This window comes from Pezoporus flaviventris, unplaced genomic scaffold, assembly GCF_033815535.1.
Source record: "Pezoporus flaviventris isolate CSIRO_AGI_PZ_B2104156 unplaced genomic scaffold, CSIRO_AGI_Pfla_v1 ptg000031l, whole genome shotgun sequence".
NCBI classification, from domain to species: domain Eukaryota; kingdom Metazoa; phylum Chordata; class Aves; order Psittaciformes; family Psittacidae; genus Pezoporus; species Pezoporus flaviventris.
This window is the reverse complement of record NW_026892579.1, coordinates 67,750,647-67,764,091: the sequence shown is the minus strand read 5'-3', so window position 1 is coordinate 67,764,091 and position 13,445 is coordinate 67,750,647. Positions and strand designations below refer to the sequence as shown.

General features: G+C 50.1%; 1 protein-coding gene across 1 annotated transcript in view; it reads left to right on the top strand.

Moving 5' to 3' along the window:
* The first annotated feature begins 3,936 nt into the window (after nt 1–3,936).
* The window catches only part of SPTBN1 (spectrin beta, non-erythrocytic 1), a 94,354-nt gene continuing 84,845 nt past the window's right edge, over nt 3,937–13,445 (top strand). Inside the window, exon 1 of the mRNA XM_061461674.1 lies at nt 3,937–4,122. Within this exon, the coding sequence (XP_061317658.1) occupies nt 3,975–4,122 (148 nt within the window). The 5' untranslated portion in view covers nt 3,937–3,974. The remainder of the gene's footprint in view (nt 4,123–13,445) is intronic.

Here is a 13,445-nt window from a genome sequence, read left to right as displayed (position 1 = left end):
TTTTGCTTGTGCCACATGTCCTATAGTGCTTCCCTGCGAGGGAAGTCAGTGGGTGATGGGTAGGAGTGGGGATTGCTGCAGTAAGGGAATGGTGCATGGTACAACTGCCTCCTACTATGTGCTGACTGCACAGACAGACAGAGCTGTCCTCACCCAGTGCTGGTTGAACTCATCCAGCAGTGGATCTGACCCTGTGAAACCGTGCTATTGAGCAGCAGGGAGTGCTCCTGAAGGGGAGAGCTTAGAGCAGCTCCAGGGCCTAAAGGGGCTGCAGGAAAGCTGGAGAGGGGCTTGGGACAAGGGCCTGTAGGGACAGGCCAAGGGGAATGGCTTGAACCTGCCCAAGGGGAGACTGAGCTGAGCTCTTAGGCAGAAGCTCTTCCCTGTGAGGGTGCTGAGGCGCTGGCACAGGGTGCCCAGAGAAGCTGTGGCTGCCCCATCCCTGGCAGTGCTCAAGGGCAGGTTGGACACAGGGGCTTGGAGCAAGCTGCTCTAGTGGAAGGTGTCCCTGCCCGTGGCAGGGGTTGGAGCTGGAGGAGCTTTCAGGTCCCTTCCAACCCAAACCAGTCTGGGGTTCCATCTTCCCTCCCTGTTCTCAGAGGCACCAGGGGCTGTAGCAGGACCTGGGCTTCAGGCGATGCTTGCCCATTACGTAGCTGTGTCTTCCTTTGGAAGAAGGCAGCACATCCCATTGGGGTTCGATGGTGTTATCCTCACCTCACCACTTAGTGCTGTGCTGCAGGGGACTTATTTTTATCCCTGCAGCGCGTGTCTGCTGTCCCTGTGCCTCTGAGCCGCAGCACAGGGAGCTCCATGCCAGTGGAGGAGGAGGAGGCTCCGCTTTTATTTTGAGCATCTCTGCAGAACCAGAACAAGGAGGCAAGGCTTCCAGCCAGGCAGGTGGGGGGCAACAGCCCCATTTCATGCTCAATTTAGCTTTATCTGGGATAGATTTTGCTTGTGGGATGTTCAGGAAGAGAAGTGCTAAAGCACAAGCTGAAGCTGGATTTATTCTGGATGTGGTTACATGTACATCTAACCACAGGTGACACAGAAATGAATCTGATGGCTTATAGCACCTATACTAATGAGCACATCGTTGCATCCAGGTTTTAGTGTCACTGTGTTTGCAGTTTGAGCTGCTGTTTTTCCAGTGGCATGTTTTCTCTTCCCTGGGCACTACTGAGAGCTGAAAAGGTTGAAGCTGATGCTGTAGAACAGTCTGATTCTGTGGATTTAACTGGAATTAACCCTGATTTCTGCCTGCGTAGAGGAATCAGTGGGAGGTTTTTGTTTAGGCTTGATGCTAGATGAGGATCAGCTGGTGAATGCTGTGCAGAAATGGCTCGAGTGGGATTTAATCCTTTCTGCCATCCTTGCTCCATCCTTTTGTTTGTTGATAGCAACAGAATCCACGCGTCCATCTGCAGACCTCCCTGCTGGGGAGCGTCAGCCTGGGCTTGTGCAGTGCAGGAGCATCATCCTAAAGAGCAAGTGCTCCCCGTGTTCTTTCAGCCTATTGGCAGATCACCATAACCAGAGCAGTTCCTTCCCACCTTTGGAGAAGGCTGGATCACTCGCAGGCAGGCTTTGCTAACAGCTCCTTATGTAAGAGCCTCCAATGCGGCTCGTTTCCCTGCATGTCTCTGTGAAAGGAAGGGATTTGTTTGCAAGGAATAGATGAGAAACCTCCTCATCTGTGATGGGGAACAGGAAAAATTTATCCTGGTCATTTTATCCTTGGAATGTCTGGAAAATTAATGTGAACAGGGAAACACATTCACAGAACCCAGCCTGGGTTGGGTTGAAGGGACCTTAAAGCTCACCCAGTTCCAATCCCTGCCACGGGCAGGGACCCCTTCCACTAGAGCAGCTTGCTCCAAGCCCCTGTGTCCAACCTGCCCTTGAACACTGCCAGGGATGGGGCAGCCACAGCTTCTCTGGGCACCCTGTGCCAGCGCCTCAGCACCCTCACAGGGAAGAGCTTCTGCCTAAGAGCTCAGCTCAGTCTCCCCTTGGGCAGGTTCAAGCCATTCCCCTTGGCCTGTCCCTACATCCCTTGTCCCAAGCCCCTCTCCAGGTTTCCTGCAGCCCCTTCAGGCACTGGAGCTGCTCTCAGGTCTCCCCTTCAGGAGCCTTCTCTTCTCCAGGCTGCCCCAGCCCAGCTCTCTCAGCCTGGCTCCAGAGCAGAGCTGCTCCAGCCCTCGCAGCATCTCCGTGGCCTCCTCTGGCCTCACTCCAACAGCTCCACAAGAAATCCGTTGTTTCCCCCCTGGGAGCTGCACTTTTCAGCCTCAGGAAATCCGCATTTCGGGACGGGGCTGACAGGACCTGTTAAACCCATCCTTCCCTTCGCAGGGATGTCTGCGCTGGGGCAGGGAGGATGCCGCGAGATGCAGCCCCGCGTCCTGCTCCCTGCCGTCAGCAGGTGGCACCCGATGGCCGGGCTTGGCCCCTCGCAGGTGCCTGGCAGGTACCGCCGGAGGAGGAGGGAGCAGCCTCTTCATCTGCTGTTAACCCCTTGTGGGGTCTGCGCTGGGGCCCCGGGGCATCGGGGGACCGGGAAAACCGGGACCTGGCTTTGCAGCTTGAACCCAGGTGTGGGCATTGGAGAAATCTGGGGCTGACCAGGAGCTGTTGCATGGAGGAAGCTGCTTTAGGGTGAAGCAGTTGCTGGTTCCAGGAGGGCTGGCATGCAGGGAATCTACTCCACCACCGTTCCATAGGCTGAGAGCGCCCAGCAGTGAGAGCAGAAGGAAGGAAACAGATGGATTCATAAAAATAGGGATTTTTCTCAGATGCGTTCCTAAGTCTCCCTGTAACACGACTGAATCCACTAAAACCTAGCTCCCTTTCCCAAATATTCACTGCATTTCCTTATAATACTCTATTTCTATGAAGGAGAACTGTCAGTTTGCTCTTCTGGGTCAGCCCTTGGGTCTCTCCAGCTCTGACTTTGTTGGGTCAAGGAGTAATGGGGGAACTTCAGATCCCTGCTCCCGAACCAAAGCTGTTCCCTCCTGTCCTTAAGCAGCCGTTTACAACCTCCCTCCTCTCCCCTTAGAGGAGGTGTTGGGCTCTTTTATATTTAGTCCTGATAAGTACATGCAAATTCCGATTGGAAACCGGGATGAATATGCGAACAGCATCCGAGTGCTGTAAGAGGAGAACCTCGGGTAGGGTTGCGTTGGTGGGCTACCACTTTGTTGCTAGGGAGAGTTCAAAGCAAGGCATCAATGGGTTGTTTTTAGCTGGATTGGTTCATATATAAATGCCCCAGACGGGTCACAGTTAGCATCTTCATGTGAAGGAAGATGTGTCTTCAGATCTCCATTAAGAGACTTAAGCTTGTCAATGCTTATGTGGCCTCCTAAGCCTTTGCATGGTTCTCATCAGAACTGGCACCACTTTGTGAAGGTGTTGAGGTTGGTTTTGCACTCCAGGTTTTTCTTAGCCGAGGTATGCACGGCTCCATGTGCTTTACCCAACATTCTCAGCTCTATAAAGACAACAGGCTGCTTTTGGAGATAACAGTTCTGAAGGTGTCTTGGTGCATCTTTTCATCCTGAAGGGGCTACAAGGATGCTGGGGAGGGACTCTTCATCAGGGGCTGTAGCAATAGGACAAGGGGTGGTGGGTTCAAACTGAAACACAGGAGACTGAGCTGAGCTCTTAGGCAGAAGCTCTTCCCTGTGAGGGTGCTGAGGAGCCTGGCACAGGGTGCCCAGAGAAGCTGTGGCTGCCCCATCCCTGGCAGTGCTCAAGGCCAGGTTGGACACAGGGGCTTGGAGCAAGCTGCTCTAGTGGGAGGTGTTGGGGTTGGAGCTGGAGGAGCTTTAAGGTCCCTTCAACCCAAACCATTCCAGGATTCTATGTTTCATGACGAACAGTGTCTAAGTTATTCGTCTGTGGTTTTGCTTTGCAGAGGTGTTTAAGAAGACTCTGATGGTGAGAACAGGTTAAGGAGACTCAAGATGACGACAACAGTAGCGACAGATTACGACAACATTGAAATCCAACAGCAGTACAGCGATGTCAACAACCGCTGGGACGTGGACGACTGGGACAACGAGAACAGTTCAGCTCGGCTGTTTGAACGGTCCCGCATCAAGGCCCTAGCTGGTAGGCACTGCTCACACGAGGTTCTGATGCTGTGGGTGTGACAGGGTGGGATGCTCTCCGTCTGCACCTTGTTGGGTTGACGTTTTCCTGACATCAGCGGGTCCTGATGGTCTCGTGTTGCTTTGCAGGACGTGCTCGGATCTGATGTTTTACAAACCCACAGGTGCTCAGATTCGCTATGAAACTTTGCTGTAAGCACAGGAGAGCAGAGATTTCATCCACATCCTGTCTTTTTACTTGGAAGGTTGCACTGACTCTTTCTCCCCCCATCACTCTCACCAGTTATTAACCATGTTGGCTGCGTACTCAGATTGTTTCGATTGAAACAACAAAACTCTGCTTCCAAATACCTTCGTTTGGAGGTGTTCAAAACATCTCCCTTGTCCTGGAATGGAGGAATGTGGTAGGTGGGGATAGCTGTCACCTAGTGCTGAAACCACAAGTATTTCTGAAGCAGAGCTTCTGAAGTACTTGCTCTCTGCTGAATTACACTCATCAGCAGAGAAATAGAATTTGATTGGGTCCTTTTCTGTTTAAGCCATTTGATTATTGTGTATTAAAGGCTGTACATTAACCAAATGTGTTTATGCAGCACAGAGATTATGTTGTGGCCTCTCAGCTCGCAGGCATTGCCCTGCAAAGCAGTTTCTATGCGTCCTGTCAATGATTTCCTGGCTCCTGCGGTAGCATGCCCACATTCCTGACCTCTGACCAAAATACCTCAGCCGCCTGGAAAAACAGGGCAAAATATGACCCATTTCTGCTGGTGCAATCCGAGTTGCAGGGGAGGTTTTAAACCCAACCCTTTGCAAGGTGTTGAAGCAGGTTTATTGATCGTGCGGAGGCAAATGCAAAGGTATCATCTGTTTCATTTGTGATTCAATGAGACCGGCCCCGCAGCACCTCGTGCCCTTTCCCCTCGGGATGCTGGACGTGGGAGTGCATCAGATGCAGAGCACCTTTACCCGTCGGGCTCAGGGCAGGATCAGGTTTGGAGCTGAGCACCAGGGAAATAAAGTAGTTCACGCAGGTGGGCACACAGCAGATCATGTAACTGCTGCTGAGGCCGGTATCGACTTCATGGAACCACTCACAGGAGGGATGTGTGTTCAGTTAAAGACCTCATTGCAGCAGTTCTCACCACAGGGTGCATTAAAAGCCACAGTGCTGGCACGGGGCTGTGCTCAGTGGGGTTGGCAGCAGCCTGAGTGATACCTGTGCTGGTAGATGGGTGGTACATGGGAAGAACCTTGGCTTGGGGTTCTTTATAGTTTGATTTGTTTGAGGAAGGAGCTGTATTTGACTCCTGCCACGTTAGAGAGTGCAGGTTATAGTCTGTTCCTTGGGTGGGAGGTGCTTTTATACAAAGCTCATTAACCACATTTGGGTGCCAGACCCAGAGCCTTCAATGCTGTTGGTTTTTCCACTTACTTTTATGGTGAGTGGAGCTCCCCACCTGAGTAATGAATAATAAACATGAAACTCTTACTTCAAGGAGAAGTAATGTAAGGAAAGTACTTGAATTATTTAGCTAGCCTAAACCAAACAGCAATGTCAAAGCAAATAATTTTGCTGAAGATTCAATTCAAACGTTTTCCCAGAGTCTGCTGTATTTATTTTTCTTCTTAACAAGCATTACTTGTAGTTATTTTAATTTGATGCATTTCATGCCTGTAATTCTCTGCTGTGAGTGCTGCGAATGCTGCCAAAGCTCAGCTTAGCACTGCTTGAGAGCCTAATAGTGATGCAGGAAAGAGGAATGATGAGAGGTTTGGGTTGCAAATCAATGGTTAAAGGTTTGCTGGCTGATGGGTAATCTTCTCTTGCATCTCCCCAGAAAGGCACTTGCAGGCTTTCTGCAGCTGCAGCCTGGAGCTGGGGTAGCCGTGATCTCTGTCATTGGACTCTGCACATCCAGGCAGGCTCTTTCTGGAAAGGTGCCCTCTAATTCAGCTGCTTGTCACAGGATCAGACACAGTAATCCCTGTGTGAAAGCCTGCGGCTGGTGGTGCACACAAAGCCACGCTGGCTGATACCAGGAGGCTCTTCTGGGCTCTAACCCCTGTGAATTTGACTGTCTCTTGCACCATCACTCTTTCTGGGTGAATATCACTGTGCTCTGAAGCAGAAACAGTTGTGCACTGCCTGCAGGGCCCAGGGTTAGTGAGTAACATCTGAGTCAGACTCCAGTCTGACACCTCCAGATGTGCCCATCTAAGAGGCCTGAGCATCTTCCCCCATCTCCAAGTGTAGCTGTTCTCTGATGACATCAGTTTTCTTTCCAGAGGTCCTAGAGTAGATGCCTCTAAAGACTGCCTGTGGATGTCCAGCTCTCTCAGTACGTCTGCCTTTCATTGATGCTACAAAATAAATTGAAAGACTATCAGCATCTTAGAATCATAGAATAGTTAGGGTTGGAAAGGACCTTAAGATCACCCAGTTCCAACCCCCCTGCCATGGCCAGGGACACCTCACACTAAACCATGACACCCAAGGCTCTGTCCAACCTCTCCTTGAACACTGCCAGGGATGGAGCATTCACAACCTCCCTGGGCAACCCATTCCAGTGCCTCACCACCCTCACAGGAAAGAATTTCCTCCTTAGATCCAATCTAAACTTCCCCTGTTTAAGTTTGAACCCGTTACCCCTTGTCCTGTCACTGCAGTCCCTAATGAAGAGTCCCTCCCCACCATCCCTATAGCCCCCTTCAGACACTGGAAGCTGCTCTGAGGTCTCCATGCAGCTTCTCTTCTCCAGGCTGAACAGCCCCAACTTCCTCAGCCTGTCTTCATACGGGAGGTGCTCCAGTGCCTGAGCATCCTTGTGGCCATCATCGTGGATCATTTTAGATGCATATACATTATTATCTCCTCCTAGTGTGAAAGGTTTCAAAATGAACAGAGTAGGCGCTGGCTTTTTATCCCCCATCTGTAAGGTGCAGACTGATGGGTTCAAAAGTAGAACAGCCACAGGCAGAACATCAATACAGACTGATGGCTGTGTACTCACTCTGAATCTTCCTGCTGATGCAGGCATCTTCTGTCCACATTCTTCAACCAGGTGTGAAGTGCCTCTTCTGTGAAGCTTCCATCTTCTAGTTTGCTTAATTTAAATGAAGCTTACCTCCTTAAAGGTGGAGGGTGAGTGAGAAGTAAGACTGATGCTCTGTTCCAGAAAGAGTCATGATGGCTCCGTGTTCCATCAGGATGGTGAAATATTTAAACAGCAAAGCAGGAGGTGGTGGTCAGAATACCCTGTGATCAGGACAGTGAATTGGAGGAAAGCTCAGTTAGAGCAGGCATGATTTAATAGCAGAAAACCACTGTCAACACTGCAGCTGATAACTGGTCTTATTGAAGTGCTCCGTGCACCATGAAAACTAGAGTGTGAAGGCTTGTTCCAGTTTAAACCAAATAAATCATCTGGGATTTCAATCAGAATCCAGATTTGAAGGGATATGCAACCAGATTGGATACCATTCATGTTGAACTCGCTCTGCAACTGATATGAGAAGAAGGTAACTGATCCCTGCTTGGTGAAGTAAGCTATCCCACTGTAGGAAATCATCTTTCACCCGTCCTTGCTCTCTGTGGTTCTTTGGAAGGTCTTGCTGGAAGACCAGGTAATTCTACCTGTGCTGTGGAAGCCAAAACGATCTCATGTTTGTGCAAAATCCTTCATTCACAAATCCTCAAGTGTTGGATTTCATCTCCCAAGGTCCATTAGCTAACAAGATCTGTGGGCAGCGCCTTGGTGCATTGAGCTCCTACCAGAGCCTTAAGAAACAGTTGAGTTTCACATGCGGTCCGGGGCTGTGGCACTGGGGTGCTGTGACACTGGGGTGCTGTGGCACTGGGGTGCTGTGGCACAGGGGTGTTCTGACACTGTGGCCCTGGGATGCTGTGGCACGGGGGTGTTCTGGCACTGGGGTGCTGTGGCACTGGGATGCTGTGGTGCTGGGATGCTGTGGTGCTAGGATGCTGTGGTGCTGGGATGCTGTGGTGCTGAGATGCTGTGACACTGGGATGCTGTGGCACAGGGGTGTTCTAACACTGGGGTGCTGTGGCACTGGGATGCTGTGACACTGGGGTGCTGTGGCACTGGGATGCTGTGACGCTGGGGTGCTGTGGCACTGGGATGCTGTGGCACTGGGGTGCTGTGCCACTGACATGCTGTGACACTGGGATGCTGTGGCACTGGGATGCTGTGCCACTGACGTGCTGTGACACTGGGGTGCTGTGACACTGGGGTGCTGTTTTCAGGTAGCAGGAGATCTGTCACCTCCAAAACTTTCCATTGCTACCCTTGGCTAATTCACTATTAAGAATGCCCAGCTAAAGTTACTCCTCTTTCTGCTCAGTTGTGTTTTGCCCTTTTGCCCCCTGGGCTCCCCCCAGTGACCAGAAGGTGCCTCAACTCTCTGGCCTATGAATTAAAGATAGTTTCAAGGTTTCTGAAATAGCAGAGGCTTATCTGCTCAGGGCAGATGAAGCTGTGCATTCCTTTTCCAGCTCCACCTAAGTGACTGTGCAGAGGTCAGGACACTCACTACTGGGGCACGTCACAGTGCTGATGAACCTTGCAGGGGATACAGGAAAGGAGGCAGCAAAACAACCCCTCTAAAAAGGCAAAAACAAAGATCCTGCTTATAGTACTTACTCTTCAGGTATCATTCACCTGCCTGTCCCTGCTGCAAGGTATTTCTCATAACAAAGTTTTACTGCTTCACTCTGAGTATATGCTAAAGATAGAAAAAAATCTGCAGGGTCAGAATGAAGTTTCAGGTGTCAAATCCAGTAAAAAAGGACAAAACAAGGACGTGGAGCTGTTGGAGTGAGTCCAGAGGAGGCCATGGAGCTGCTGCGAGGGCTGGAGCAGCTCTGCTCTGGAGCCAGGCTGAGAGAGCTGGGCTGGGGCAGCCTGGAGAAGAGAAGGCTCCTGAAGGGGAGACCTGAGAGCAGCTCCAGTGCCTGAAGGCCACTTTGGATGGAGCTTGGAGCAAGCTGCTCTAGTGGAAGGTGTCCCTGCCCGTGGCAGGGGTTGGAACTGGATGAGCTCTAAGGTCCCTTCCAACCCAAACCACTCTGGGGTAGAGGGTAAGAGGGTAAACCTTTGGCTCTGGAGGAGCACACTGAGGATAATCTCTTGCAGTGCATCTCCCAACTGTTGGGTACCTGAGCCATCTGGGACTTGCCAAGCAGTGCTCTGGTTTGAGTGGCAGTGAGTGGTTAAGGAAGGGTTGCTCAGCAGCAATTTGGTGCTGGTAAATCCGGGCTGAAGGCCATGTGAAGGATTCACCTGACAGTACACAGAAATGAAAGCCTTACAGCAGTGAAACTGCAGATGCCTCATCCCAGCTCCAGTGTGGCCGTGTGCATTATGGCCCCTGGGTTTGTCCAGCAGGCAGAGGCCTGATTCAGACTTCCTCAGGTGGTGTGAAAGGGCTTGGTTTTTGGACAGCCTTCCTTTGCTCAGGTAAAAACTGATGGAATCATTTCAACAGCAGCTTTTCCAAGTGTCGAACTCACCCAGTGTTTCCTTATGGATCTTAACTTCTGCAACAGCTTCTCAGCGGTACCTTACCAGGATCTATAGGAGGCTGGTGTCACAACCAGCCTCATGGCTGTGTGTGTTTTGTGTCAGGCAGGCAATGAGGGAGGGATCATGGCTCTGTATTCACACGGTACCTGCAGTGCTGGCTGGGACCACTGATGAACACTGTGCTTATACCAGAAAACAAGGAAAACCTTATCCCGCCTGTCACTGCTGATGTGTTTTAGCTTTTAAAGCTGCTGATAGAGAACTATCCCTATAGCAAACAGCAAAATCCAGGCAATAAATAGTATCCTGTTCTTTGTATTTTCATTTTTAAAGATGATCGATAGATGGAGCCCCCAAAAACTGTCTCTGTGTGTCTACAGAACATAAAATGGCTCTCAAATAAACGTGAACAACATGTTTTCAGTGATGTCCCATCAGAAACGTAGTCTGCTACAGAGGTCCTTTGTGTCTCCTTGCTATAGTAACATCATCTTTGGTATCAGTTATCCGTAGCTGTGGGGGTTTGCTCTCTCTTTAGAATCAAACAAGTAATGTGCAAACCACGTGGAGGTGTAGGTGAGAGTCACTGTAGTTGGATTAGACACCAGATCCATGATCCAGAGGAGCTTTCCCAGTACAGAGCCAGGCTTCTGAATGAAAGTACTGCTGAAAAGTCGGGAGTTTTGTGGAATCACACCATGCTTGTCTGCTTCATGAGTAGTATTTATGGTCACTTAGGAAGTGATGCATGGAAGTGATTGCGTCCTGGTCAATAACTGTGATCTGGCAGGACAAGAGGAGCTGGAAAATGGGCATTTTGGTTCTTTGGGAGGGAGCAGGACTGGAGCAGTTGCTGGCAGCCCCGTTCTGGGACATCTGATAGCTGCAGTCACCTTATGTCTCCGGTTAAATCTTTCAAGGCCAAGCAGTATCTCTCTGGACATGAACACAGGAGAGCCCAGCAGAGGAGCCTGCATTGATAGACCTCTACATCTAGGACTCCTGTGCACTAAGCTCCTGGACTGGGACACAGGAGTGGTGCCTGCTTCTCATGGTTTCTGCCAGACATAGACCAGTGCTTATGCACTAAGGGCTGGCTCTGTGCTGGGGCAGCAATACAGGGATTGAGCAAAGTGCAAGAGAATTGAGTCCTGGGGTTAAGAAGTGATGAAATCTAAAAGCCATCTGTACCTTGAGGGAGAAAAAGGAAACTAATGTCTGTGTGCTGACTGCGTGTGTGCATATGTGTCTGCTTTTAGGACGTTGCCACTGAAATATGGATGAGGATGCTCCTGGAAGCAGGTAAATCTGCTTTATCAGGCAGAGAAGGCTTCAGGGAGACCTGAGAGCAGCTCCAGGGCCTAAAGGGGCTGCAGGAAACCTGGAGAGGGGCTTTGGAAAAGGGCCTGTAGGGACAGGCCAAGGGGAATGGCTTGAACCTGGCAGAGGGGAGACTGAGCTGAGCTCTTAGGCAGAAGCTCTTCCCTGTGAGGGTGCTGAGGCGCTGGCACAGGGTGCCCAGAGAAGCTGTGGCTGCCCCATCCCTGGCAGTGTTCAAGGCCAGGTTGGACACAGGGGCTTGGAGCAAGCTGCTCTAGTGGAAGGGGTCCCTGCCTGTGGCAGGGGTTGGAGCTGGAGGAGCTTTAAGGTCCCTTCAACCCAAACCAGGCTGGGGTTCTGTGATTTAGAAGACCCACCAGCCAGGCTGTCAGTGGTGTAAGCTGTCATCCTCCTTTGGCTGCTCTGAGGCTGTGATGACTTACACGAGCTGGGAATCTCACCCATTATGGGGAACCTGGAGACAGAAAAGGCTGGAATGTTCTTTAAATCAGTGTTTTGGGGATCTTTAACACAGAGGAACCATGGAACCCTTCATTGCAATGGTGCGATTAGGGTTTTAGATACTTTGCTGAGTCATCTTAATGCAAAGGATTTCTTGTTTATGGACACTTCATGCCAATAATGGCATTTTTATGTTGGTTTAATTATGGCTTTTATCAGGGATGAGCTTGGCTGTGGATCCATTCAAAACTGGATCATGAGCCTGCCATTTGAAAGCAATCCTTCCCCAAGAACTGCGTGTGCGGAAGAGAATGTTCTCGTCTCCTCTCTTCAGCATCTCACCAGCCATGTTCCTGTATTTATGCTATTTATTCAGCCAAATCTGCAGTGTGCCTTGCATTTTTCCTCCTATTTGTTGCTTGGATACTGCATGAAAGCACTCCTGAAGTATAAATAATGTCTAGCAGAGCATACTGCGCAGCGAAATTCAATCCACCATTAAAACCTGTTTGCTCATTTCTGTTTAACCTTGGAGCTCTTCTAATGGGGCAAGATTAGTGATGAAATCATCCTCTCCCATCAGAGTCCTGATCCTTATCTCGAGGTAATATCCTGGAGAGATACAAACCCACGTTGCCTTGAGACAAATTGCTTTGATGGGGAGGAGGCAAGAGGAGCAGGGATGAGGGCCGGGCAAGTGGAGAAGATGAGGAAAATCCATTTCCAAGTTCCATTCTCATGGTTTCTAGCGTTCTTCCTCGCAGCTTTTAACTCTTCTCGTGAGCAGTGCAAACACCATGGGCTTTTTGCCAACCGCTTTATTTGTTGTATGGTGGTTTTTTGGAACTGTTGCTTCCTTTAAATGTTATGAAGCCTCTAATGCGGATGGGTGTCAAACGGGGACAGTGTTTGTACAGGTAAGAGCACAATACAGTATTTATTCTATACACTATATATTTGTTCTATACATATAGAATCACAGAACCCAGCCTGGTTTGGGTTGAAGGGACCTTAAAGTCCATCCAGTTCCAACCCCTCCCACGGGCAGGGACCTCTTCCACTACAGCAGCTTGCTCCAAGCCCCTGTGTCCAACCTGCCCTTGAACACTGCCAGGGATGGGGCAGCCACAGCTTCTCTGGGCACCCTGTGCCAGCGCCTCAGCACCCTCACAGGCAAGAGCTTCTGCCTTATCTCCAACCTGAACTGCCCCTCTTTCAGTCTGAACCCATCACCCCTTGTCCTGTTGCTACAGTCCCTGATGAAGAGTCCCTCTCCAGCATCCATGTAGCCCCCTTCAGATACTGGAAGTTGCCCTGAGGTCTCCACGCAGCTTCTCTTCTCCAGGCTAAACAGCCCCAATGTTCTCAGCCTGTCTCCCTACAGGATATGTACGTGCGTGTGTGTATATGTATATATATGTATATATGGTTTGCTCTGGAGTAATAACTTGACAAGTTCAGGGCAGTACTTGGGTATTTGTCCATTGACAAGTAACCAGTTTTGCAGAGATAGGCAATTCCCAGATGGAGAAATTCTGTGGGTGAGATTCAGTGAAAGAAGGTTTTGAGATGTCTCTGATGTTGGCTTTACAAGAGACTTTCAGCTCATGTTTCTGTCTCTGATATGGTTTAAAGAACCCCAACTTCCACAGTTTCTCTCCTAACATTTTCCTTCTCTTTCATGTTGCCTGAACTACAGGATCAGCTCAAGCCTGTCCTACCTTGGCTTTCTGCAGCTTTGTTACTTAGGTGTAAGAGTTAATGGTTGGACTTGATGATCTTAAAGGTCTTTTCCAACCTAGTTGATTCTATGACTCTAAGAGGATCTAAAATGCTGCAGGGAGCCCACTTAGCTCCAGAGGGTTCTACTTTAGGAGCTCAAGCTCCTCCAGTTATGGAACTGGCAATCTAGAGGGGTTACTTCTTTATTCCTCTCCCCTACGCTGACCCCATGTGAATGTGGCTGGTCACAGTTGGGATGTATCTGTGAACATTAGTG